The sequence below is a fragment of the Phyllostomus discolor genome, chromosome 7, assembly GCF_004126475.2.
Source record: "Phyllostomus discolor isolate MPI-MPIP mPhyDis1 chromosome 7, mPhyDis1.pri.v3, whole genome shotgun sequence".
Lineage (NCBI taxonomy): Eukaryota > Metazoa > Chordata > Mammalia > Chiroptera > Phyllostomidae > Phyllostomus > Phyllostomus discolor.
The window spans coordinates 40375796-40399768 of record NC_040909.2 but is presented as its reverse complement, the minus strand read 5'-3'; the positions used below and the strand labels follow the sequence as shown (position 1 = coordinate 40399768).

General features: G+C 38.3%; 1 protein-coding gene across 3 annotated transcripts in view; it reads left to right on the top strand.

The window, feature by feature from the left end:
• ATG7 (autophagy related 7) overlaps window positions 1–23973 on the top strand; it is a 284196-nt gene that overhangs the window by 59645 nt on the left and 200578 nt on the right. For all 3 annotated transcript variants that reach the window (XM_028518253.2, XM_036030797.1, XM_036030796.1), the window contains exons 8-12: window positions 4585–4673; window positions 9168–9289; window positions 13708–13798; window positions 14541–14685; window positions 23108–23266. In XM_028518253.2, the coding sequence (XP_028374054.1) occupies window positions 4585–4673; window positions 9168–9289; window positions 13708–13798; window positions 14541–14685; window positions 23108–23266 (606 nt within the window). The remainder of the gene's footprint in view (window positions 1–4584; window positions 4674–9167; window positions 9290–13707; window positions 13799–14540; window positions 14686–23107; window positions 23267–23973) is intronic.

Here is a 23973-nt window from a genome sequence, read left to right as displayed (position 1 = left end):
TCTTTCTTCATTCTTTTCTGGCTGAATGTTTATTTCTTCCTTCTGTTCCAAATTGTTGATTTTAGTCCCAGTTTCCTTCCCTTCACTGTTAGTTCCCTGTATCTTTTCCTTTATTTCACTTTGCATAGTCTTCACGTCTTCCTCAATTTTGCAACCATATTCAATCATTTCTGTGAGCATCCTGATTACCAGTGTTTTGAACTGCATCTGACAGAGTGGCTATCTCTTTATCACTTAGTTGCATTTTTTTTCTGGAGTTTTGATCTGTTCTTTCATTTGGGCCATTTTCTTGTTGTTGTTTTGGCACACCTGTTACATAGTAGGAGCAGATCCTTAGGTATTCTCCAGGGCGGGGCAACTCATTTTGCTGTGTTGTGATGCTGTATGTGGTCGAGGGGTCAGAGACGGAACAATGCTGCTTGCTGTGCTCTCAGCTGACTTTCAGTCACTTCCTCCACTGCCCACAAGCAAATTGGGCCCTAGTGGTGCTGATTCCTTGGTGGGTGGTTTTGTGTATGATCTGGGACCATGTGGGTCTTTCCAGCAAACTCTCCTGTGAGGCTGGGTATTCCTCCTGCTGCTGCCTCAACCCCCACAGGATCTTTTAGTGAGGTTTTGAGGCTTTATTTTCCTGTGCTGGAACCCTGGATTGCACAGCCTGTCTTGCTCCCCAGTTGTTCCTCCCGGTTTATCCGCACACAAATGTGGGACCACCTGCTCCACTAGCCACCCCTTGCCATGAGTCTTCTCCACCCTGGCTGCCCAACTCGGCCCCTGCTGCCCATCTCTGCCCCTCCTACCGGTCTGGATGAGTGTTTCTTCTTTAACTCCTTGGTTGTTGGACTGCGTACAGCTCAATTTTCTGGCAGTTCTGGTTGTTTGTGGTTTTTCAATTTGTTGTTCTTTTGGTTGTGCAAGGAGGGACAGTGTATCTATTTACACCTCCATCTTGGCCAGAAGTTTGTGTATGAATCTGTTTTCTTCTTCATAGACTCTAGGTGGATAGTGTACCTAAGAATCACATGGGGAGGTCACTGAACATGCATTAGGAAGGTCTGGGATTGTGTCAGTGTAGTGCAAGTTCAAAGAACTCCCTGGGCATTTCTGATACAGGTGGTCTGTGGTGGACTCTCAAGTTGAGATTTGCAACCTGGCTGTGTATTAGAATCACCTAGGGAGCTTTTAAATTGACCAATGCTCAAGCTGTGCCCCAGATGAAATCAGAACCTCTGTAAGTGGGAACCAGGCAGCAGGATTTTTGAAAGCTCCCTAGGTGGTTACCACACACATTCAAATGTGAGAATCAGGGCTAGAGAGGGTTGAAGAGTGGAGTGGTGACCATCAAACTGCACTGCACCTGGGAATGATCTAGGTCCTTGTTAAAATACAGATTTGGATTCAGCAGTGCTGGGGGCAGGAACCTGAGATTCTGCATTGTGGACAGGCCTCCAGGTGATACCAATGCTGCTGCATTTTGAGGAACATGGGAAGACATACAGCCAATCCAAAGGTTTTTAAAAATGTTTCTTTTGTCTATAAGACCACCTTCTCTAATAGTTCACAAATTCAAGTTTGAGAACTAGACCAACTGTATCAGAATTACTCAGGCATTTTATACAGATACAGATGGTTAGTCTCACCACTGGAGATTCAGAGTCACTATTAATGATGTTAGTAGCAATACACATGTGCAGGGGTTTTCATGTTCAGTACCATCTCATTTAATCTGCACTACAACTCTGTGAAGTAGGTACTATTACTTTCCCCATGATTCAGATAAAGTAAGCCCTGGAGGAGTTGACTGATCTTCCCTAGGCCACACATTAAGTTAGGGACAGTACTCAGAACACCCTCTGCAAACTCTATTTTTAATAGTTCCCTAGATGCTAATGTTTATCTCCTCATGAAAAGGAAATCTCAAATAAAGGTGCCCTGTATTTTCTGAAAGGATGGCCATAATATGGATCTGTTTATATTGAATTAAAGAAGAATCTATTTGCATTTAATACATGAAAATGCATCTAGACAAGAAGCGTATCTTTGAAATAATGTGGTAATTATCTGATAAGACAGTAATAAGACTTTTCAGAGATTTATTGAGAATAGATGAAGGCTATTCAACTGTCCTTCAATAGAAAATGGAAAAAGTTGAGATACATCAGTATAAGGGAATGCCATTCAGCCACTACTGATAGTGGTTGTAGATTGACATTTATTAGCATGGAAGAGAGTTCACAATAGAATAAGATATAAATAGTATTTATAGCCTGATTCCATATTTGTTTAAAGTTGTTATTATAAAAATATATTTATGTAAAGAATAAAGTTAAGGGAAGTTATACACCAAGGCGTTAATAGTGTTTCTCTCTGTATGATGGTGATGGTGGTGTGTGTCCCCCTTTTGTCCTTCCTTCCTTCCTTCTTTCCTTCCTTCCTTTTTCCCTCCCTCCCTGCCTCCCTTCCTGTTTTGTCTCATCTGAATATTGGTTTAGTACCTTCTTTGTGGCTGACACTGTATTCAGCACTGTGGTAAATAAATGGAAGTGTTTGGGTTGATTCCACACTTACAGAACTAATTGGATCTAGAGTAACCAAAAGGGTATCTGCCATGTTTCTATTGAGTATACTTATAAAGGACACCTGTAGGTTAACTTATGGTTCACTGCCAGCCATCTCTTCTGCCTCCTTCTTTTCATCCTTCCATCTATCATCCATCCATCATTTAGCCATCCAGCCAGTCAGCCAACCATCCAACTTTTTTCATCATTCAACAAATGTTCACTAAGGATCTGCTTCTATCTATGAACTGATCTTGGAGAGATGAAAAAGATACTCCTCTAAGTGTTCATTGTCTTGTTTTTCTTAAATAAACTTTTTATTTTGGAATAATTTTAGATTTATAGAAAAGTTGCAAATATAGTACAGAGAGTACCATATACCTTCACATTGTTTTCAGTTTTTTTCTGTTATCACCTTAAATTACCATGGTACATTTACCAAAACTGAGGAACCAATATTACTATTAACTAAACTCTAGACTTATTCAGATTTCACCATTTTTTCCAATAACATCCTCCTTGTGTTCCAGGATCCACTCTGGAAGACTGCATTGCATTTTCTTGTCAGGTCTCCTTAATCTCCTCTGGTCTGTAGTAGTTTCTCAGACTGTTTTTGATGACATTGTTGACATTTGATGATGCTGACAGTTTTGAGGAGTACTGGTCAGTTGTTTTGGTGGAATACTTCTTAATTTGGGTTTATCTTATAATTAGACTGGGATTATAGGTTTTTGGAAAAAACCTATACTGCTGGGGTAAGGTACTCTTTTCACTACATTATATCATGGGTTACCTGGTATCCACATAGCATCCAGGTGATGTTGAACTTGATCACTTGGTCAAAGTAGTATATGCCAGATTTCTCCACTGCAAAGTTACTATTTTGGGGGGATGTGATTCACTAACTCCAGCCACTCTCAATGAGGAGAAGAAGGATTAAGCTCTACTCCTGGAGGGGGGTGGTATCTACATATATAGTTTGAAAATCTTCTGTAACGGAGACTTGTTCCTTTACCTTTATATATTTATTTATCCAATCATTTCTTTATATCAGAATGGACTCATAGGTACTTATTTTATACTATGGGTTATAACCTCATACTATATAATTTTATATTGTTGCCCATATTGGTCCAATCTTGGTCATTGAGAGCTCTTCGACTGGCTCCAGTGTTGCCGTGACAATCCCCATCCTTCTGTTTGTTGAGCACTTCCTTACTTTCTAAGATATAAGATGCTCCATGTTCATCTTGTTATTTTCCCTGCCTCAGCCCTAGAATTAGCTATGTGTCCAAGGAGCTCTGGTTCTTTTTATTGGAGATTGGTATTTAGAAATCAAGAGCTAAGTGCTCAGTAGTCACTGTCTTTTGAGAGAAAGGAGACCCAATAAAGGAATATGTTATATATAATGTACAAAATGCTGTGGAGGCAGAGAGAACAGATTGACTACTTCAGCCAAAGGGAGTCATCACTGAAGAAATGGTATTTGTGTAAAGTTGTCCAGACAGAGGTCAAAGTTGTGGGTGTTGGAATGGGAAGGAGTGGGAGGAAACATGTCAGCAATCAAGAGCATCTGGCTTTTTAATTTTATCTGACCATAAATGTACAATGGCAGTGGTGCTTTGATTTTTCTTATTATATAAAAATTAGTAATTTTCACAGGTTATCTTTTTAAGAGAGGATTTTCTTTATGTGAGTCCTGACAGTTGACAGTCCTTCCCTCCCTCCTTCTCTCTCTCCCTATCTTCCTTTCAATCTTTCTTTCTTTTAAGGGTATTTAGTTCCTACTCTCTGCCAAGCCCAGTGCAAGATACAGAGAAGAATTTGACAGTTCTGCCATCAGGAAGTTCTGTCATCTGTACCTACATCATTTTGCTTTCTTCTCTTCCCTTTTGTCCTTCACCAAGTGTCTAATTGTAATGCTTTTACAGAACAGCATAAAAAGGGAAGAGGAACTATTAGCATTATCTGTATTGTGAATCTGACATGACACTTGACCCACTCAGAAAGTCTTTTCTGTTCACAGATAACAATTGGTGTATATGATCCCTGTAACTTAGCCCAATACCCTGGATGGCCTTTGAGGAATTTTTTGGTGCTAGCAGCTCACAGATGGTATGGTATTTATGTGTGTGTGTGTGTGTGTGTGTGTGTGTGTGTCTGTTTGTATGTTTTTGACAATGTGTCTGCCTATATCTGCATTTTTTCATTTCTGGCACAGAAACCAGATGATGTCAATTAAATCAGTCATGATCCAATTTCCATCAATGGTGAGCCCCTAAGTGGGTCTGTTACAGGGTTGCAGACTATGACCATACTGTACTAAAGATATTTTAGAATACAACAAGGCAAGTAGCCAGAGATCCTGACCATGAAAATCTTTTTTAAATATTATTTTATCATTGTTCAATTACAGTTGTCTGCATTTTCTCCCCACTACTCCCCCCCACCCCAGCCAAACCCACCTCCCTCCCTTGCTTCCACCCTCCCCTTTGGTTTTGTCCATGTGTTCTTTATAGTAGTGCCTGAAAACCCTTCCCCCCATCATCCCCTCCTACCTCCCTCTGGTTACTGTCAGATTGTTCTTAATTTCAATGTCTCTGGTTATATTTTGCTTGCTTGTTTGTTTTGTTGATTAGGTTCCACTTAAAAGTGAGATCATATGGTATTTGTCTTTCACGACCTGACTTATTTCACTTAGCATAATGCTCTCCAGATCCATCCATGCTGTCACAAAGGGTAGGAGCTTCTTTCTTTCTGCTGCATGGTATTCCATTGTGTATATGTACCATGGTTTTTTGATCCACTGATTTACTGGTGGGCACTTAGGTTGCTTCTAACACTTGGCTATTATAAATTGTGCTGCTATGAACACTGGGGTGCATAGGTTCTTTTGGATTGGTGTTTCAGGGTTCTTAGGATATAATCCCAGCAGTGGAATTGCTGGGTCAAAAGACAATTCCATTTTTAGTTTTTTGAGGAAATTCCATACTGTTTTCCACATTGGCTACACCAGTCTACATTCCCACCAACAGTGCAGTAGAGTTCCCTTTTCTCCACATCCTCTCCAACACTTGTTCATTGATTTGTTTATGATGGCCATTCTGACCAATGTGAAGTGCTGACTCTGAAATTCTTTTCTTCTCCCTTCAGCTGTCTGGCTTGCTTTCAGACAGGATTATCCTGTTGCTTCCAGCCTCTTTTTCCCCTAGACCTAAAATAATTTAAACACTAAAAGGGTATCTAAAAGGTCAATATACATTTGAGAAGATGCTCAACATCATTGGTCATCAAGGAAATAAAATGAGTCAGTACTCATTAATAGAGAAAATAAGATACAATAATGACATACTGCTACATCCTCACCAGCAGGACTTCATAAATGAAAATACCAAGTGTTGTAGAAGATGGGGAGCAACTGAAACTCTCAAACTACTGGAAAACTGGCAGTATCTGTCAAAGTTAATATCTATAGCTCAGCAATTCCACTTTAAGGTATATATTACACATAAATATTCACTCAGATACAAGCAAAAGACATATACAGGAATGTTTATATCAGCATTATTCTTAACAACCCCAAACTGGAAATAACCCAGATGACAGACTTCCTGTCAAGATGGAGGTGTAGTAGATAGACATGCTTTGCCTCCTTGTGCAACCATAGAATTACAAGTACATCTCAGAACGACACCAAGAACCATCAGAAAATTGAGCTGTATGGAAATCCAACAACCAAGGATTTAAAGAAGCCACATTCATCCAGACTGGTAGGGGCATGGAGTCACAGAGACAGGTGGAGAGGCGGTGGCAACACCAGACAGACAGGCCCACATTCCTATATGGTGGATAAAAATCAGGAGGATACCTTGGGAGCAAGTGATCCCAGCCCTAAGCCCATCTGCACAGCCCAGGGTTTCTGTGCCAGGAGGATAAATCCCTATAACTTATGCTTGTAAAAACCAGTGGGGGTTAGGGCAGTGAAAGAAACTGCCATATTTTCAGGAAACTCTTTAAAAGGCCTGCATAGACTTAGAACATATGCAACCCCCCCACTTGGATTCACCACCAGAGCAACAGCTAAAATGGTATCAGTCACATATGGGAAATAGGTGAAGTGACTAGAAACAGGGTGACCTCCAGGCAGACCTCCAGAAGCTAGACCATGGCATTATTCCCTCTCTGAGCCCTCTCCCCATGCAGAGCCACAAAGTGGTAAAGTGGGTTGCCTTGCCCTTGCAATTACCTAAGTCTCTGCCCCTCACAATTTACAGGTGCCTTTTCTACAATAGACCACACTACTAAGGCAGGGAGTCAAAGCAGCTCTACCTAATATCCAGAAACAAACACAGGGAGGCTGCCAAATTGAGAAGACAAAGAAATATGACCCGAATGAAAGAACAGAACAGTACCCCCAAAAAATAAATAAATGAAACAGAGATAACCAACCTATCAGTTATAAACATTGGGGATCGGGATTCTCAAAGAACTCATTGAGTACAGCAACAGCATAATGGAAGAAATGAAGGTTAAGTGAAATAAAAATCTACAGGGAACCATCAGTGGAGGAGAGAAAGCTGGGATTCAAATCAATGATTTGGAACATAAGGAAGAAATAAGCATTCAACCAGAAGAGCACGAAGAAAACAGGATTCAAAAAAACAAGGATAGTATAAAGAACCTCTGGGACATCTCCAAAGATACCAACATCCTAATCACAGGAATGCCAGAAGGAGAAGAGGAAGAGCAAGAAATTGAACATTTATTTGAAAAAATAATGAAAGAAAACTTCTCTAATTTGGCAAAGGAAACAGACATACAAGTCCAGGAAGCACAGAGAATCCCAAACAAGTTGGACCCAAAGAGGACCACACCAAGACACATCATAATTAAAATGCCAAAGGTTAAGGATAAAGAGTGAACCTTAAAAGCAGCAAGAGAAAAGCAGTTGGCTACCTACAAAGGAGTTCCCATAAGACTATCAGCTGATTTCTCAAAAGAAACTTTGGAGGCTAGAAGGGACTGGCAGGAAGTATTCAAAGTCATGAAAGGCAAGGACCTACAACCTAGATTAGTCAGTCCAGCAAAGGTATCATGTAAAAGTGCAGAAAAAGTGCAGAGAAGGTAAAACTAAAGGAGTTCATTGTCACCAAGCCCTTATTATAGGAAATGTTAAAGGGACTTATTTAAGAAAAAGATCAAAACTATGAACATTAAAATGTCAACAAATTCACAACTATCAACAACTGAATTTAAAAAAAACAAAGTAAACAAGCATAATAGGAACAGAATCATAGATGTGGAGATCATTTGGGAGGGGGAAGGGGGATAATGGGGGAAAGGTGCAGGGATTAAGAAGCACAAACTGGTAGGTACAGAATAGACAGGGGGATGTTCAAAACAGTATAGAAAATGGAGAAGCCTAAGAACTTATGTGCATGATCCATGGACATGAACTAAGGGGGGATTGCAGATAGAAAGGGGGGTACTATGGGGAAGGGGGCAAAGGGGAAAAATTGGAACAACTGTAATAGCATAATCAATACAATACATATTTTAAAAAGAATAAGAATAATTTAAAAACAATTTTTAAAAATCCAGATGACACTCAACAATGAAATGAAATGAATTGTGGTATATTCATTGCAATGGAATGCTATATTGTGAATTTGAGTGAACTACCAATGCATGTATCCATATAGATGAATTTAAAAATCATAATGGTTGGTGAAGTAAGCTGGATACAGGAATATATACTCTATGGGTCCATCTCTGTGAAGGTCAAAACAGGCAGAAGCCATGTATGGACTTAGAAATTAGAGTAGTAGTTACTTTTGTAGAGGTGGTTAATAACTGGGAGAAGCCATGAAACAAGCTCCTTTATATATAAAAGTTATGTATTTGGCTTTGTGGCTGCTTTACTTAAGTAAAAATATTTACTTAAAAAAATAAAGATAGCTAAGTTATAGATTTTCCCCAGAAAGAGAATACTTACTTATCCAGGTGGTCAGTCTATATAGTGCAAATGGGCTTCCTAACTACTGTCTGAGGCAGCCGTCCCCAACCTTTTTGGCACCATGGACCAGTTTTGTGGAAGACTGAAGGGATCAAGGGTGGGAACACAGGAGGCTGAGCTCAGGTGACCTCTGCTTGCAGCCCAGTTCCTAACAGGCTATGGGACAGTTACCCATCCACAGTCTGGGGGTTGGGGACTCCTGGCCTAAGGTGTTGGTTTCATAGAATGTAAGTTCAGATGGAGAACAGGGCGACCAGAAGAGCCTGCCTGTTCTGACCATTCTTTTTAATGTCTTCTGAGCTTTTCTCCTATATTTAAGATTCATTTGTCAGAATTATTTCTGTACAATGTGGTTATTATATAAAATTCACCTAGAAATAAATCGCAGCCTATTTAGCCTTCAACCTCTAAACACTGAGACAAAGGGAGCATACGTGGATGTGTTCAGAATCTCCCAAAGGTTAGGGCCACCCCCCAAGGGTGTCAAGGAGGCATCATCACAATGAATTGCATTCTCTCCAACTGGGTTTGCTAACGTTCTTATGTGATCTCTTTCTTTTCCTTCCTTTAAAAAAAATGGGGCCTGACACCAGGAGTAGTAGTTTCCAGTCTGTTGAAGTCCTCTGCTTTCGGGACCGCACCATGCAGGGTGTTAGAGACATCACCCACAGCATCATCTTTGAAGTGAAGCTTCCAGAAATGGCATTTAGCCCAGGTAATTTGCCAGTCTCTGAGAATGCATATAATTATTATTTATCAGAAACCTAATTAGGTATAACTTCCATTTCATCCTTTTACAATGGCAGCAGAAGATAGAGAAAAGTACAATTTCCACCTCTTTGCCAATGTGATCACCTCCCTTGAACAGAGGGCAGTTCTGCTAGGCTTACAGGAACAGAGGCAAATATTGTCCCCAGGAAATTTCCTCCAGGCTGGTTTTTCAATCTTAAGGATATTCCTTCTACCCCCAGTTTTGTTTTTGTTTTTGCTTGAGACGCAGTCTTTATTCCTGAGCTTTCTTAAAAGAAGAATGAACTAGTAATGCAGTGACACATTTATTTGTTATAAACTTAAATTTGTGTGTGATTCCATTTTCCATACAGTGAACCAATAAGCAAAAGTGCTATGTCTCTTTCCACATTTCATATTCTTCATTTGGTCCTGTGTGGTGGACATTGGCTATTATCCCCCCTTTCATAAATTAGGAAACTTAGATGTGTGTGTGTGTGTATGTGTGTGTGTGTTTACACACATTTATGTTTATATACTTGTCACAGATAGAACACATACTGAAGTTTGAGTAAAACAAAGGTGATGTTAGTACCCACCACATGGAGTATTCCTTATGAGGAATCTGTCCTGTGTAAAAGACAGAACACAATGTCTGGCATGTTATAGGTGCTTAATAAATGGTGATTTATATTAATTTCCTATCACACTAAGCTCAGCATTCTCCAAAATGATCTCTCAGATTTTTGTGACTTTCTTTCCACAGTACTTTCATTGTTTCATTTGCTCCTCACCATGTAGTTTCAAGGTACATTGCTTTCTTTAATCCACAGGTCATGTGCCTTAAAGTGTGTAAGTATTGGGGGCAGGGGGAAATGTTACAATTTCTTCTGAGATGGTATTTCTAGAGTGCAGAAGTCAAAAGGATCCAGGATTGTCTCTGATGACATTTTATTAGTCATTCTTTGCTGTGGCACTGATAAATGTCTTAAATAGACTTCTCAGAAAGACTGAAAGAGAAGTGCTTGGTTGGGCAATTGTGGAAGCTGTTTACTTGGTGCTTCAGAGCCATAAGAAATCCATTGCCTCTCTGCTATCTTCAGATATTTGCATTTGACTTAGCACCCTCTTCTGGCACATTCTGAAATAACTTCCATGTGATTTTACACCTTTGTCATATTAAGCCACAACTTGAGGACACTTCTAGGGGAATGAGGTTAATTAACAAGTAATGTGGGCCTGGTCTTCACCTAGCCGGCCACCATGCACCTTCCATACTTCACTCACTTAATCCTGCCAACCACCCTTGGGGGAGGCACTTTTCTTTCCATTTTTAAGATAAAGTCATTGAATTACTCCTTGCCACTCCCAATATTGCTGATGCTTGATGAAGCTGGCAAACTCAGGAAACACTGTACTTTTCCACTTGAAAAAGAGGTTTTCTATAGTCTGATAATGCCTCAGTCCATCTTAATTTTTAATGCTTGATATTGAGTGTAGATTATTTAGTTTAGGAAAGGCAAATTTTCTTTTTTTTTCATGAGAAAAGATTCTCCCCTTAGCTGTAAATTAAACTTAATATTAAAAATATATATATTTCTAAAGAGTTATTCTATAGCATAGTGTGAACTGAAGGTATTAATTAGAATGGCAGTACTTAGTATTTCTAAGATACGCCATAGTTGCAATGGCAGTGGCATTGCAGGCATCCCATATCATTTTATGCTGCTCATGGTTCAGCCAAGCCCACCACTCTCCATTGCCGGTATGAAGAGTATCCTGGCAACTGGCTGAGGGAGGCAGCAGACCCTGCTGAGAGTGGTAGAGCCCTCATTTTAATTCCTGTCCTGGATGTGCTCCTCCTGGTTGCCCCGTTGTGGGAAAACAGGTCCTAAGTTTTCCCTAAAAAGTACCTTCTCATTAATTTGGGGTATGACTTATAAATGCAGTTTATATGGAGACAGATATGATAGATTAAATATTGTCAAAATAGTATACCTAATTTTCTCAGAAATGGCTATAGTATTTTGAGTACTGAGATGTTTTAATTTGAAATGATACTTTGTTTTTGCCTTATGATTATTTATTGGGTTGGCCAAAATGTCCGTTTAGTTTTCTTTGTAAAATAAAAGACACTTTTCATTTTAACCAATAACTTGATTGATTTGAATATATTGAGTAAGTTGGCTATCTCCCACAATTGGCTTCTAGTGGGTAGAAGCCAGGGATGCTGCTTAACATCTTCCAAAGCGTAAGATAGCCCCACAGCAAAAAATTCTTTGGCCAAAATGTACCAAGAAACTTTGTAAACCACTTTTAGTTGGCCAAATAGTACCAAGAAGCTTTGCGATCACTTTTCACATGTTCGATCAGTCACCACACCTTCTCCATACACTGAACAAATCTTTTTTTTGCATTTCAGTCGCATTTTTACCTTTCTTAAAATAATAAAGTGTAGTACACTGAAAATGTTGCATATATTCTTTCATCTTCAATATTAAAATGGCTACATAAAAATTCACCAACTTTGATTAATTTTTTAAAAAATATATACTGATATGACAGCTGTCACAATGCAGTCTAACAAAATTGTTTCAAATTAAGTTAAAGACAACCAAGCAGTACTAGGGCCATCATACAGAAAAAAACTAAATGAACTTTTGGCCAACCCAATATAACAAGAAAAAGCTTAGACTGGATTTATGAATTACAGTATAAATTGTTCTTGTCAAGTTTCTTGTGCTATGTCTTAGGGAAATATTTTTTTATTTAATGTAAGAATAGCAAGGAAATATGATTTAGCAATAACTCTGAGCTTTTTCCCAAAAAAAGAATTTTGAAGTTCTAACCTCTTTATGAACTCATACTTATTATATCAGTTTTAATTTTTCATGACATTAAAAATAGGACCATACCTGAGACCTGAGTTAAAATAAGAAGGGACATTTGTTTTATGGCTTCTTTCTGTGAATGATGCCCCAGCCAAATTGGTGCCCAAGTAGTTTTCGAGGATAATTGGTCCCAAGATTTTCCATTGGTCATCCTATCCCATCTCTTCTTCTTACAATGAAAAGATTATGTAAATGAAATCAACATCTTGTAGCTTTCATAATTATATTAAGCAATACTATTTTTAAAAGAAACAAAGGTCAAAATCTAAAAAGTTCCCAAGGAAAGAAAAAATAGAGGGATTGATAGAAATCTAAAAGTTGGAGAATGGCTAAAGAACACCAGGGTTCAATTAGAAACAAACAAAATTTCTTCCATTAGTCCTGCACATCTTAACGCTTAAGTCAAGGAGTTTCTGTTCTTTCAGAGACACTTATGTAAGGCAGACATTGGAGCAAATGCTGGAAGGGTGGGTTGTGGCTAGGTGAATTCCCTGTGAAGGAATTGAAACTTGATTGTGAATTTTAGGGATTCAGTGAGAAAGGGACTGAGATCCTGAGGTATGAGGAATACAAGAGTGTGTCTGCACCCCATTGTCAGGTTTCCTCCAAGAAAGCCAGGTTTCCATTAAGGTGAAGAGGTAGCCAGCAAGAGTGTTATACAAAGCAGCTAAGGTTTTTAAGAGGATTTGCAACAGTGGAATAGAGCTGAATTTCCCTGAATGTGTTGCCAGTGAGGGAAGGAGATACTGGGGATCAGGTAAGTGTGGGAAACACAAAGCCAAATAGATAAAGTGGATCCTTTACTATAGGCTTCTCAGAGGTTTAGATGGTGGTAAGGAGTGGATAGGGAACATAGAAATGGCTCTACAGGGATTTGCCATGTCTATTAGCCATAGGATCCTTATCTTCTCAGAGCATCATGCAGGGCACACATTGAGAACTGCTAGAATTGGAGTCATAGAGGCACCCAGAGCAGAGGTTCAAAGAGATAAGTCAGGGAAGGAGAAAGTCTGAATGGATAAGGATGAGCTTAAAGGGTAGGGTGGCTTAACAGAGGAACAGTCCTCTTGGACTGTGACCTGCCCACAGGTAGGTCTACACAATGTTGGAGTTGAGTGGCTGAGCAGAGGGACATGATGAAGATGAGGAACAGAACACCTGTTTCCTTGGGTAAAGAACCTTCCACAGGGTTATACCAATCCCAAATATGACTATCTTTATTTGACCAACTTCCAATAACTGCAGAAATCAAAGCAACTTGGGCTAGACTTAAAGGCTATTTCAGAAGCCCCTTTACAGTAAGACTGTACTTGGGTCTGCTGGCCTCTGAATGAGATTCCTAGTAGCTATGGAAGATGGGGAGGCAGCTGAGGCAAGCAGATGCAAATTCAGGCCCAAGAATCTCTGAGACAGAGGTAAGCCAAAAGCTTATCAGTGTATGAGCCATCTTGCTGCTTGACTTATTTGTTTTTATTCTCTCCTTCATTAAACTTACTGTTTTATTTGCTTTAAGATTGTCCCAAAGCAGTTGGATGGGAAAAGAACCAGAAAGGAGGCATGGGACCAAGGATGGTGAACCTCAGTGAATGCATGGACCCTAAAAGGTATATTTGGGAAGATGTTTCTCCAATGGAGCTTTTGCACAGTTTAGTCCAGGGGTGCTATGCACATGAATAATGAGTAGTATTCCATTCTTTGCTGCATAACTTTTAATTTGAGTTTGGTTGTGGGAACTGATATTTATGATGGATATCCTGAAGGGCACACAGTTTATCAGTTCACCTAGAGTCTAGACATTCTAAATTTTGTTCTTGCTTCAAGCTCAGACTCTCAGACCTGTATCATGTCTTAGTCCTTTATTCATTGCCCTTTAATTTTGTCCTAGTAGCCTACATCGAAGGACATTATAAGAACTATTTTACGGAAACCAATATTATATTTAAGGGAGAGTGTAAGTGTACCCTTTATTGAGGGACATGGAAGAAATTTCTCTGTCTTTAGTATTAGGAAAAACTTTCCTCTAAAGAAGGTAGCTGGTGTGCTTTTATTTATGCACACAGTGCTTCCTAGTACCAGTCATGCTTCTCTTTTCAGCTGGCCTCTAGGAGCTCAGTATCAAATATGTGGCCTGTCAGTAACAAATGCAGAGGGGTTCAATGGCATTATTCTGTACAGTAACCTTTTTCCTCCCCACTTACCCTCAAGCTTCATCTTATTTTTCCTTTGATCCTAATTTCCTTAGTATTTATTTTTTTCTTTTCTCATACAGCTACTTTCTATCCAAAAAGGACAAGATTGGGGCATAAATGAGTGATTGACTGAATAAATAATTCTCTTATTTTTTAGGTTAGCTGAGTCATCAGTGGATCTAAATCTCAAATTGATGTGTTGGAGATTGGTGCCTACTTTGGACTTAGACAAAGTTGTGTCTGCCAAATGTCTGCTGCTTGGAGCTGGCACCTTGGGTTGTAATGTAGCTAGGACACTGATGGTAAGTCCGTGGGGGCCCAACATTATCTTTGAAGCTGTGGCTTCTCTTCCCATTTTGCTGTATCTAATTGCCTTCCATCTCCCAGATGCCCCTTCTCCTCTCTCCCATCCTCCCATTCTCCCTCCCTCTCTCCTTTTCTTTTTTCTTTTTTCAATATATTTTTAATCATAAAAGAAGTACATGCTTTCATTATAAGGTAGAAACACAAAGTCTCCCTCCATCCCCATCCCATCACATTTCCCAGAATTAAGCAGACTTTATAGATTACTATGCAGTATATCTTCCCCTTTTTATTGGCATTTACAAATATATACTTGTCATCTTTACTGTTATGTATTTATAGTTGTGAAATTAGGTCATAGTATACTGTCTATAGCAGGTTTTTATTTTTAACTTAATGTAAAGATAATATTGTATCTCTCTTTCTATGTATTCCATATTACATATATGTAGTATTTTGTTGTAAAAGTGTGTCCTCAGTTTATTTTATCAGTGTCCCATATTTTTTTTTAGAGGTGTTGATGGCATGAACATTTTTACACTTTTATCTTTACATATTCATAGGATTACTTCTTTTGGGGCAGAGTCCTAGAAGTACAATTGCTTGGTAGTAGAACTGCTATGATATAGATACATTTTTTTCTTCCCAAACTAAAGTTATCTTCCAAAAACATTACATTAGTTTATGCCCCTAGAAACAAGAAGAACAGAATGTTTTATTTGCATTTATTTAGTTAGTGAGGGTGAGTCTTAAATTTTATTTCTTTTTTGTAAAGTTTATATCTCCTATTCATGTCCTTTAGGTTGTGTAGGGTCTTTCTTTTTTATTGATATAAATATTAACCTTTTTTCTTATATGAATCAAATAAGTTTTCTCAACTTATTTAAAGTATATTTAGCCATATCAAAGTTTTTAAATTTTTTGTGATTAATTATGTTAGTCTTTTTCTTTATGATTTATAGCCCTCTTCTGTAAAAGTTATAGAACAGGAAAGATATTCATTTTCCTACCACTTTTTAATTTACTTCCTTTCTGTGTTGTGTTTGTTTAATACATATTTTATTTTATTTTTTATTTAATCTTTATCATATTTTTCCCATTACCATTTAGTTTCTTTATATGCCCATTTCCCCAGCAATCACCACACTGTTGTCCATGCCCATGGGTCCTTTTATGTTTTTGCTCATCCCCTGCACTTCTTCATCTCCCCCTGCTCCCACTAGCTGTCATTCTGCTCTCCATCTATGAGTCTGCCCCCATTTTCCTTGTTAGTTCAGTTTGCTCATTAGATTGCACATTATGAGTGGATTCATATGGTATTCGTCTTTCTCTGTTTGGCTTATTTCACTTAGCATAGTGTTCTCCAGGTCCATTCATACTGTCGCAAATGGTAAAACTTTCTTCTTTTTTACAGCCAAGGAGTATCCATTGTGTAAATGTCCCATAGTTGTTTTATCCACTCATCTACTAATGGACACTGGGGCTACTTCCATATCTTGGCAATTGTAAATGAAGCTGCAGTGAACATAGGGGTGCTTCTGTTCTTTCAAATTAGTGTTTTGGGTTCCTTTGGATATATTCCCAGAAGTGGGATTGCTGGATCAAAAGGCAGATGTATTTTTAATTTTTTGAGGTATCTCCATACTTCTTTCCACAGTGGCTGCACCAATCTGCATTCCCACCAACAGTACAAAAGGGTTCCCCTTTCTCCACATCCTCACCAGCACTTGTTTTTGATTTATTGAAAATAGCCTTTCTGACAGGTGTGAGATAGTATCTCATTGTGGTTGTAATTTGCATTTCTCTGATGATTAGTGATGTTGAACATCTTTTCATATGTCTGTTGGCCATCTGTATGTCCTCTCTGGAGAAGTGTCTATTCAGGTCCTTTGCCCATTTTTCAATTGGGTTGTTTTTTTTTGTGTGTGGAGATTTGTAAGTTCTTTATAAATTTTGAATATTAACCCCTTAGCAGATGTGTTGGTGAATATGTTCTCCCATTCTGTGGTCTTTTTATTTTGTTGATGATTTCCTTTGCTGTGCAAAAACTTTTTAGTTTGATGTTGTCCCGTTTGTTTATTTTTTTCTTTTGTTTCCCTTTCCTGGGGAGATATATTCAGTACAAAATTGCTATAAGCAATGTCTTGAGATTTCTAGTATTTTTATGGTTTCAGGTCTAATATTTAAGCCTTTGATACATTCTGAATTTATTCTTGTGTGTGGTGTAAGAAGGTGGTCTAATTCCATTTTTCTGCACAAATCCATCCAATTTTCCCAACACCATTTTTTTCCTTTTATTGTTGTTTAAGTACAGTTGTCTCCATTTCCCCCCCTCTGCTTCCCCACTTAATCCATCCCCACCTCCCACCCTTGATCCTACCCCCTTTGGTTTTGTTCATGTGTCTTTTATACATGTTCCTTGATGACCCTTCCTCCTTTCCCCTGTTACCCCCTCCCACCTTCCCTCTGGTTACTGTCAGTTTGTTTATTCCAATGTCTCTGATTATATTTTGCTTGCTTGTTTGTTTTGTTGATTAGTTTCCACTTAAAGGTGAGATCATATGGTATTTGTCTTTCACGACCTGACTTATTTCACCTAGCATAATGCTTTCTAGTTGCATCCATGCTGTTGCAAAGGGTAGGAGCTCCTTCTTTCTTTCTGCTGCATAGTATTCCATTGTATAAATGTACCGTGGTTTTTTGGTCCACTGATTTACTGATGGGCACTTAGGTTGCTTCCAACACTTGGCTATTGTAAATTGTGTTGCTGTGAACACTGGGGTGCATAGGTTCTTTTGGACTGGTGTTTCAGGGTTCTTAGGATATAATCCCAGCAGTGGAATTGCTGGGTCAAAAGACAATTCCATTTTTAGTTTTTTGAGGAAATTCCATACTGTTTTCCGCATTGGCTGTACTGGTCTGCATTCCCACCAACAGTGCACTAAGGTTCCCTTTTCTCCACAACCTCGCCAGCACTTCTTGTTTGTTGGTTTATTAAAGATGACCATTCTAGGGCCAACACCATTTATTGAGTAAATTACCTTTAGCCCATTGTATGTGTTTGCTTCCTGTGTTGAATATTAATTTACTGTAAAGGTGTGGGTTTATTTCCGGGCTCTCTATTCTGTTCCATTAACCTGTGTGTCTGTTTTTATGCCAATACCAGGCTGTTTCAATTACTATGGCCTTATAGTTTGATATTTGGTAGCATGATTCCTCTAACTTTGTTCTTCTTTCTCAGGATTGCTGTTGCTACATGGGGCTTTTTGTGGTTCCATATAAGTTTTTGAAATATTTGCCCTAGTTTTGTGAAATATGTCATTGGAATCTGAGTATCACCATTTTAATGAAGTTAATTCATCCTACTCATGACCATGGGATGTACTTTCACTTATTTGTATCTTCTTCCATTTGTTTCGTTAGTGTCTTATAATTTTCCAAGTACACATCTTTTACATCCTTGGTTAGGTTTGTACCCAGGTATTTTATTCTTTTTGTAGCAATTGTGAATGGGATTGTTTTCTTAATTTCCCTCTCTGTTAGTTTATTATTGGTATATGAAAATGCACCTGACCGCTGGATATTAATTTTGTATCCTGCTACTTAGCTGAATTCATTTATCAATTTTAGTAGTTTCTTGGTGGAATCTTTGGGGTTCTCTATGTACAGCATCATGTCATCTGCAAATACAGTTTTACTACTTCCTTTCCAGTTTACTACTTCCTTTACAGTTTTACTACTTCCTTTCCAGTTTTATTTCTTACTTGATTGATGTGACTAGGACTTTCAGTACTTTGTTAAGTAAGAGAGGTGAAAGGAGACATCCGGCCTTGTTCCCAATCTTAAGGGGAACTTTTGTAGTTTTTGCTCACTAAGTATGATACTGACAGTGGGTTTGTCATATATGGCTTTTATTATGTTTAGGTATGTTCCTTTTATTCCTACTTTGCTGAGAGTTTGATAATAAATGGGTGCTGGATTTTATCAAATGTATTTTCTGTATCTATTGATATGATCAAGTGGTTTTTATCCTTCATCTTGTTTATGTGATGAATCACAGTTATCAATTTGCTAATGTTGGATGTTTGCTAATAAGGATGTTGTATCACCCTTGCATCCCTGCAGTAAATCCCACTTGATCATGGTGTATAATCTTTTTGATGCATTGCCATATTCAGTTTGCTAATATTTTGTTAAGGATTTTAGCATCTATGTTTGTCAGGGATATTGGCCTATAATTTTTTTTCTTTGTAGTGTTTTTATCTGGTTTCGGAATTAGGATAATGCTGGTCTGGTAAAATGAGTTTTGGAGCCTTCCCTCCTCTTGAATTTTATGAAATAGTTTGAGAAGGAAGGGTGTTTTTTTTCTCAGAATGTTTGGTAAAATTCACCTCTGCAGCCATCCATCCCAGGGCTTTTGTTTGTTGGGAGTTTTTTGATTACTGCTTCAGTTTCACAAGGTGTAATCCGTCTATTCAGATTCTCTTTTTCTTCCTGCTTTAGATTTAGATTTAGGTTTAGATTTTAGGTTTAGATTTATATTATTCTAGCGATTTGTCCATTTCATTCAGGTTGTCCAGTTTGTTGGCATATAGTTGTTCATAATATTTTCTTACAATCTTTTATATTCCTTTCATGTTATTTTCTTTTTATTTCTGATTTTATTTATTTGGGTCCTTTCTCTTTTTTTCTTGGTGGGTCTGATTAAAGGTTTGTCAATTTTGTTTATCTTTTCAAAGAACAAGCTCTTGTTTTCATTGATCTTTTGTATCATTTTTTACACTCTATTTTGTTTATTTCTGCTCTGATCTTTATTATTTCCTTCCTTCTACTCACTTTGGACTTTGTTGTTCTTTCTCAAGTTCCTTTAAGTGTAGAGTTAGACTGTTTATTTGAGCTTTTTCTTGTTTTTTTTAGAAAGGCCTGTAATGCTATGAATTTCTCTCTCAGGATTGCTTTCCCAGTGTCCCACAGATTTTGGGTTGTTGAGTCTTCATTTTTAGTGTTTCATGGTATCTTTTGATTTCTTCCTTGATCTTGTTATTGACCCATTCATTGTTTAATAACATGTTATTAGGCTTCTATGTCTTTGCATGTTTTTCATGGTTCTTCTTGTGATTTTTTTTCTAGTTTCATAGCCTTGTGGTCAGAGAAAATGCTTGATACGATTTCAGCCTTGTTAAATGTATTCAGACTTGTTTCGTATCCTAACGTGGTCTCTCCCAGAAAACATTCCGTGTGCACTTGAAAAATATGTATATTCTGCTGCTTTGGGATGAAATGCAAGGAAGATATCAATTAAGTCCATCTGATCTAGTGTGTTATTTTAGGACACTGTATCCTTGTTGATTTTCTGCCTGGAACATCTATCCTTTGAAGTCAATGGGTGTTAAAACTTCTGACTATGATTGTACTTCTGTCAATCTCTCCCTTTATGTCCATCAAGATTTGCTTCACATATGTAGGTGCTCCTGTGTTGGGTGCCTAATTGTTTATGAGGATTATATCCTCCTGTTGAATTGATCCTTTTATCATTATGTAGTGTCCTTCTTTGTCTCTTATAGCCTTAGTTTTAAAGTCTATTTTGTTGGATATAAGTGCTGCTACTTTTCCATTTGCATGAAATTTTTTCCATCACTTTACTTTAAACTAATCAGGCCTTAAAGTGATTGGTTTGAATGTAATCAAGCTGTGCTCAGCAACCTGGCTTAAGCTCCACAGGGTGGGGCTGTTGCTGCCTCTCAAGCTGATGCCACTCAGGGGAGTCCTCTGCCTGAGAAAAATTGCTTCTGCAGTATGGGGAATGACTCAGCACAGGGATCCTGGTGGCTGTTCCATTAGTTCTCTCCCCAGAACCACCAATCCCAGACTCTCCTCAAGCATCTCTAGTCCACTCTTATCTTCCCTCTGCAGGAGCCCAGGATAAGTGTTTGCAAATGAGATTTTGGGTGTTGGCCCTTTAAGAGGCGCTAGGTGTCTCCAAGCATCTCCCTGGGAGACAGAAACCCTGCTGCTTTTCATAGCTGGATGTTATCCGGGTTACTTTCTGGCCCTGATGCTATATGATGGGGAGCCTAGCTTGGGTTTTAGATCCCACACTTCTCAGGGATAACCCTTTGGCCACTGAAATATCCTTCCAGAGCTTCAGCTACCACCCATGTGAGCCCAGGCAGCCGTCTTGTGTCTCCTCTGCATTCCCTACCAGTCTCAGCATAGTGAAGTGGTTTCTTCTATCTGTCCTTGGTTATAAGGCTTCTCTCCAGCTGGTGTTCAGTTGGTTGTTCAGGGTGATTTCTCTACAATTTAGTTGTAGTTCCAGATTGGTCCAGGGAAGAGGTTAGTTTAGCTTCTACCTAGTTCTCCACCATCTTGGATCTCGAATTTAATATATATTTCAAAATCTCATGTGATATATAATACTATCCTTTACTTTTATTAATTAACATTGTAAAACTTTCCCATGTCATTAAAAAGGATGCCTATTAGGACTGTTGAATGGCTTTAAAATATGCCTTCTTGTATGATGAAACATAATTTACTGAGACATTCCCCTAATGTTAGACATTAACACTGGTTCCAGTATTTTACATAAGTGTAAATTTTTACAAGTTTTTATGTAACTATAAATTATGTTACAAAGAACACCTTTGTAATATCATCTCTGTCAATATTTCAGATTATTTCTTGGGATAGATTGCTGGAAGTAGGTCAACAGATGTAAACATTTTAAAGACTCTAGAAACATTGCCAAATTGCTTTCCAGAAAAATTATACTGATTTACATTCTCAACCAGTAAAACAGGTTTTTCACTACCAGTCCTTACCAGCATTGAGTATTGTAATTTTGTTTAATCTTTGCAGATTAACCATTTAAACTGTGTAGCATTCCAGGAAGCCAAAAGTTAAGTGTGAAAGTTTACCTGCATGTGACTAACCTGTGTTGTGTTTGTAATTTATCTAGCTTTCTTCCCACTGCCCAGCATGTTCCCAGACTGCCTTCCTTGCTCTCCACTCAGCTTGCTTTGAGGAATGCAAAAATACTTCAGAAATAAATATCCCTAAACTAAGCACAAGTGACTTCTGGGTTTTCCATACCTTTCTTCCCTGTCCATACTATATCACTTAGCTGGGTGAATAGGCCAGAAAGTGACCTGTGGACATCAAACAAACAGCTGATCTAAACCATGCTTTTGAAAGAATGGATTCTGGTCTATCTTTCTCAACCCTCAAAACAAATCTAGGGTCTTCACTGATTGCCCCCCTATAATCATTCATCTAATTGAGTTTCAAGGCCCCTAATAGGAGGATATTGAAATGAGAGACAGAAGAATCTTGGCTTTATAGCTAATTGTGGCAGAGCTTTTCTTAGATAGTCATGCTTATTTATGATCTACTGAAATACACACACCCCACCACATTCTCCAAAAAGTAGGCATCTTCATTTGCTTGCAACTCTGTGGATCTCATTTCTTCCCCATAGTTAACTAGAGACCTTAGCGAGTCACTTATCCTTTCTGGGCTTTAGTTTCCATATCTGCAAAGCCAAACAACTAGACTATGGATTTTAGAGACCCTATCCAACTTTAAAGTTGTGTGGGACTATAAGACTTTATAGGAGATGTAACTGAAGTGTATGAAATCATGAAAACTATTTCTGAGAATATAGAATCATCCCCTACGTTCCAGATAATTAGGCTTTTGCCTTTTGGAAAAATAATAGAAAATCTTTTACAGTGTTAGTGGGAAATAACTTGGATGTCATTTTTCCCAGGAGTTAATTTAGAGTTTAAGTGAGTCTAAAGATGAGCTGTTATTTATATTTAATTTTTCCTTAAGGGAAAGCAAGGACCATGGGGGCTATTGCTAATTCTTTAAGATAGCAACATGGACAGTTGTTATAAGACTGACCTCCCAATCTTTCGCTGGTGCTATTGTCAAAAGTAATGAATTGCTCTGGCTAGCGTAGCTCAGTGGATTGAGTGCGGGCTGCAAACCAAAGTGTTGCAGGTTCAATTCCCAGTCAGGGCACATGCCTGGGTTGCAGGCCACAGCCCTCAGCAACTGCACATTGATGTCTGTCTCTCTCTCTTCCTCCCTCCCTTCCGTCTCTAAAAAATAAGTAAAATAAAATAAAATCTTTAAAAAAAAAAAGTAACGAATTATTTGTTAGAGCCACTCTGACATTTCTTAATTTCATTACTACTGGAAACCAGGCACTGGGCATATAATTATTTTGTCTTTCAAAGGAAGTTGATATTCTATTTACTTATCAAAAACTTAATTTGCACAATTTAATTTCTGAAGTTCCCTATATTTTGAGGTTCCCAAGCTGCTCCAAAGAAAACTCCTTTTAGGGATTTCAGGAAATACACCCCGTGAATGTTCACCAGAAACACACAATAATGTCTTATTCCCATGCAGGGGTGGGGCGTCAGACACATTACATTTGTGGACAATGCCAAGATCTCCTACTCCAATCCTGTGAGGCAGCCTCTCTATGAATTTGAAGATTGCCTAACCGGTAGCAAGCCCAAGGCCCTGGCTGCAGCAGACCGGCTCCAGAGGATATTTCCCGGAGTGGTATGTTCATGCTGTTTGGTAACATCAGAGGTTGTTTCCTATGTCTTTAATGTTTAAGTCTTGAGGAATGAGGCCCTACGGTATTGGTGAAAGATAGTCAGATAGCTGTCACTTACCACCAGGCTCTCATCATGTGGCTGGGCTTCTGTTTCTTCATCTTAGAGATGCGGATTAAAACACAAAACAAAACCTCACGTGTATTGTAAACATGAAATAAAGAGTGTATGAAAAATATTTTGTAGGTTACAAAGCATTATCTGACATTAAGTTGAGGAATTCTGGGGTGGGTGTATATTTTTATATCCTGCCTTGTTCCAAATGAATTTGTGGTGCCAGACGTAGGATATTATTTTCCCTCATTATCAGAATACAGAGATAGTTACTTAGAACAGGTTTATGAAATTAAACTGAATGCAAGACTGTGCAGAACAAAGATTAGGCTAAATATTTAGCTTTTTACTCCAGTCATTTAAACCCCATATTATAAGAGACAAGTTATTCAGCTCACTTGATTCAAAATCTTTTCAGCTTTTTCTTTTTTTTAGGTCATTCTGCAAAAGAGATTCTGCATCTTGTATGCTTAATCAATTTATCTGACAGAGGTCAGATTAGGTGTTTCCAAAGTATCTGCCTATACTTAAAGTGCCACAAGAGGCTCTCAGTTCTAGCTTAAGAAAGCCCATTTCTCAAAGTTTCTTTAATCACTC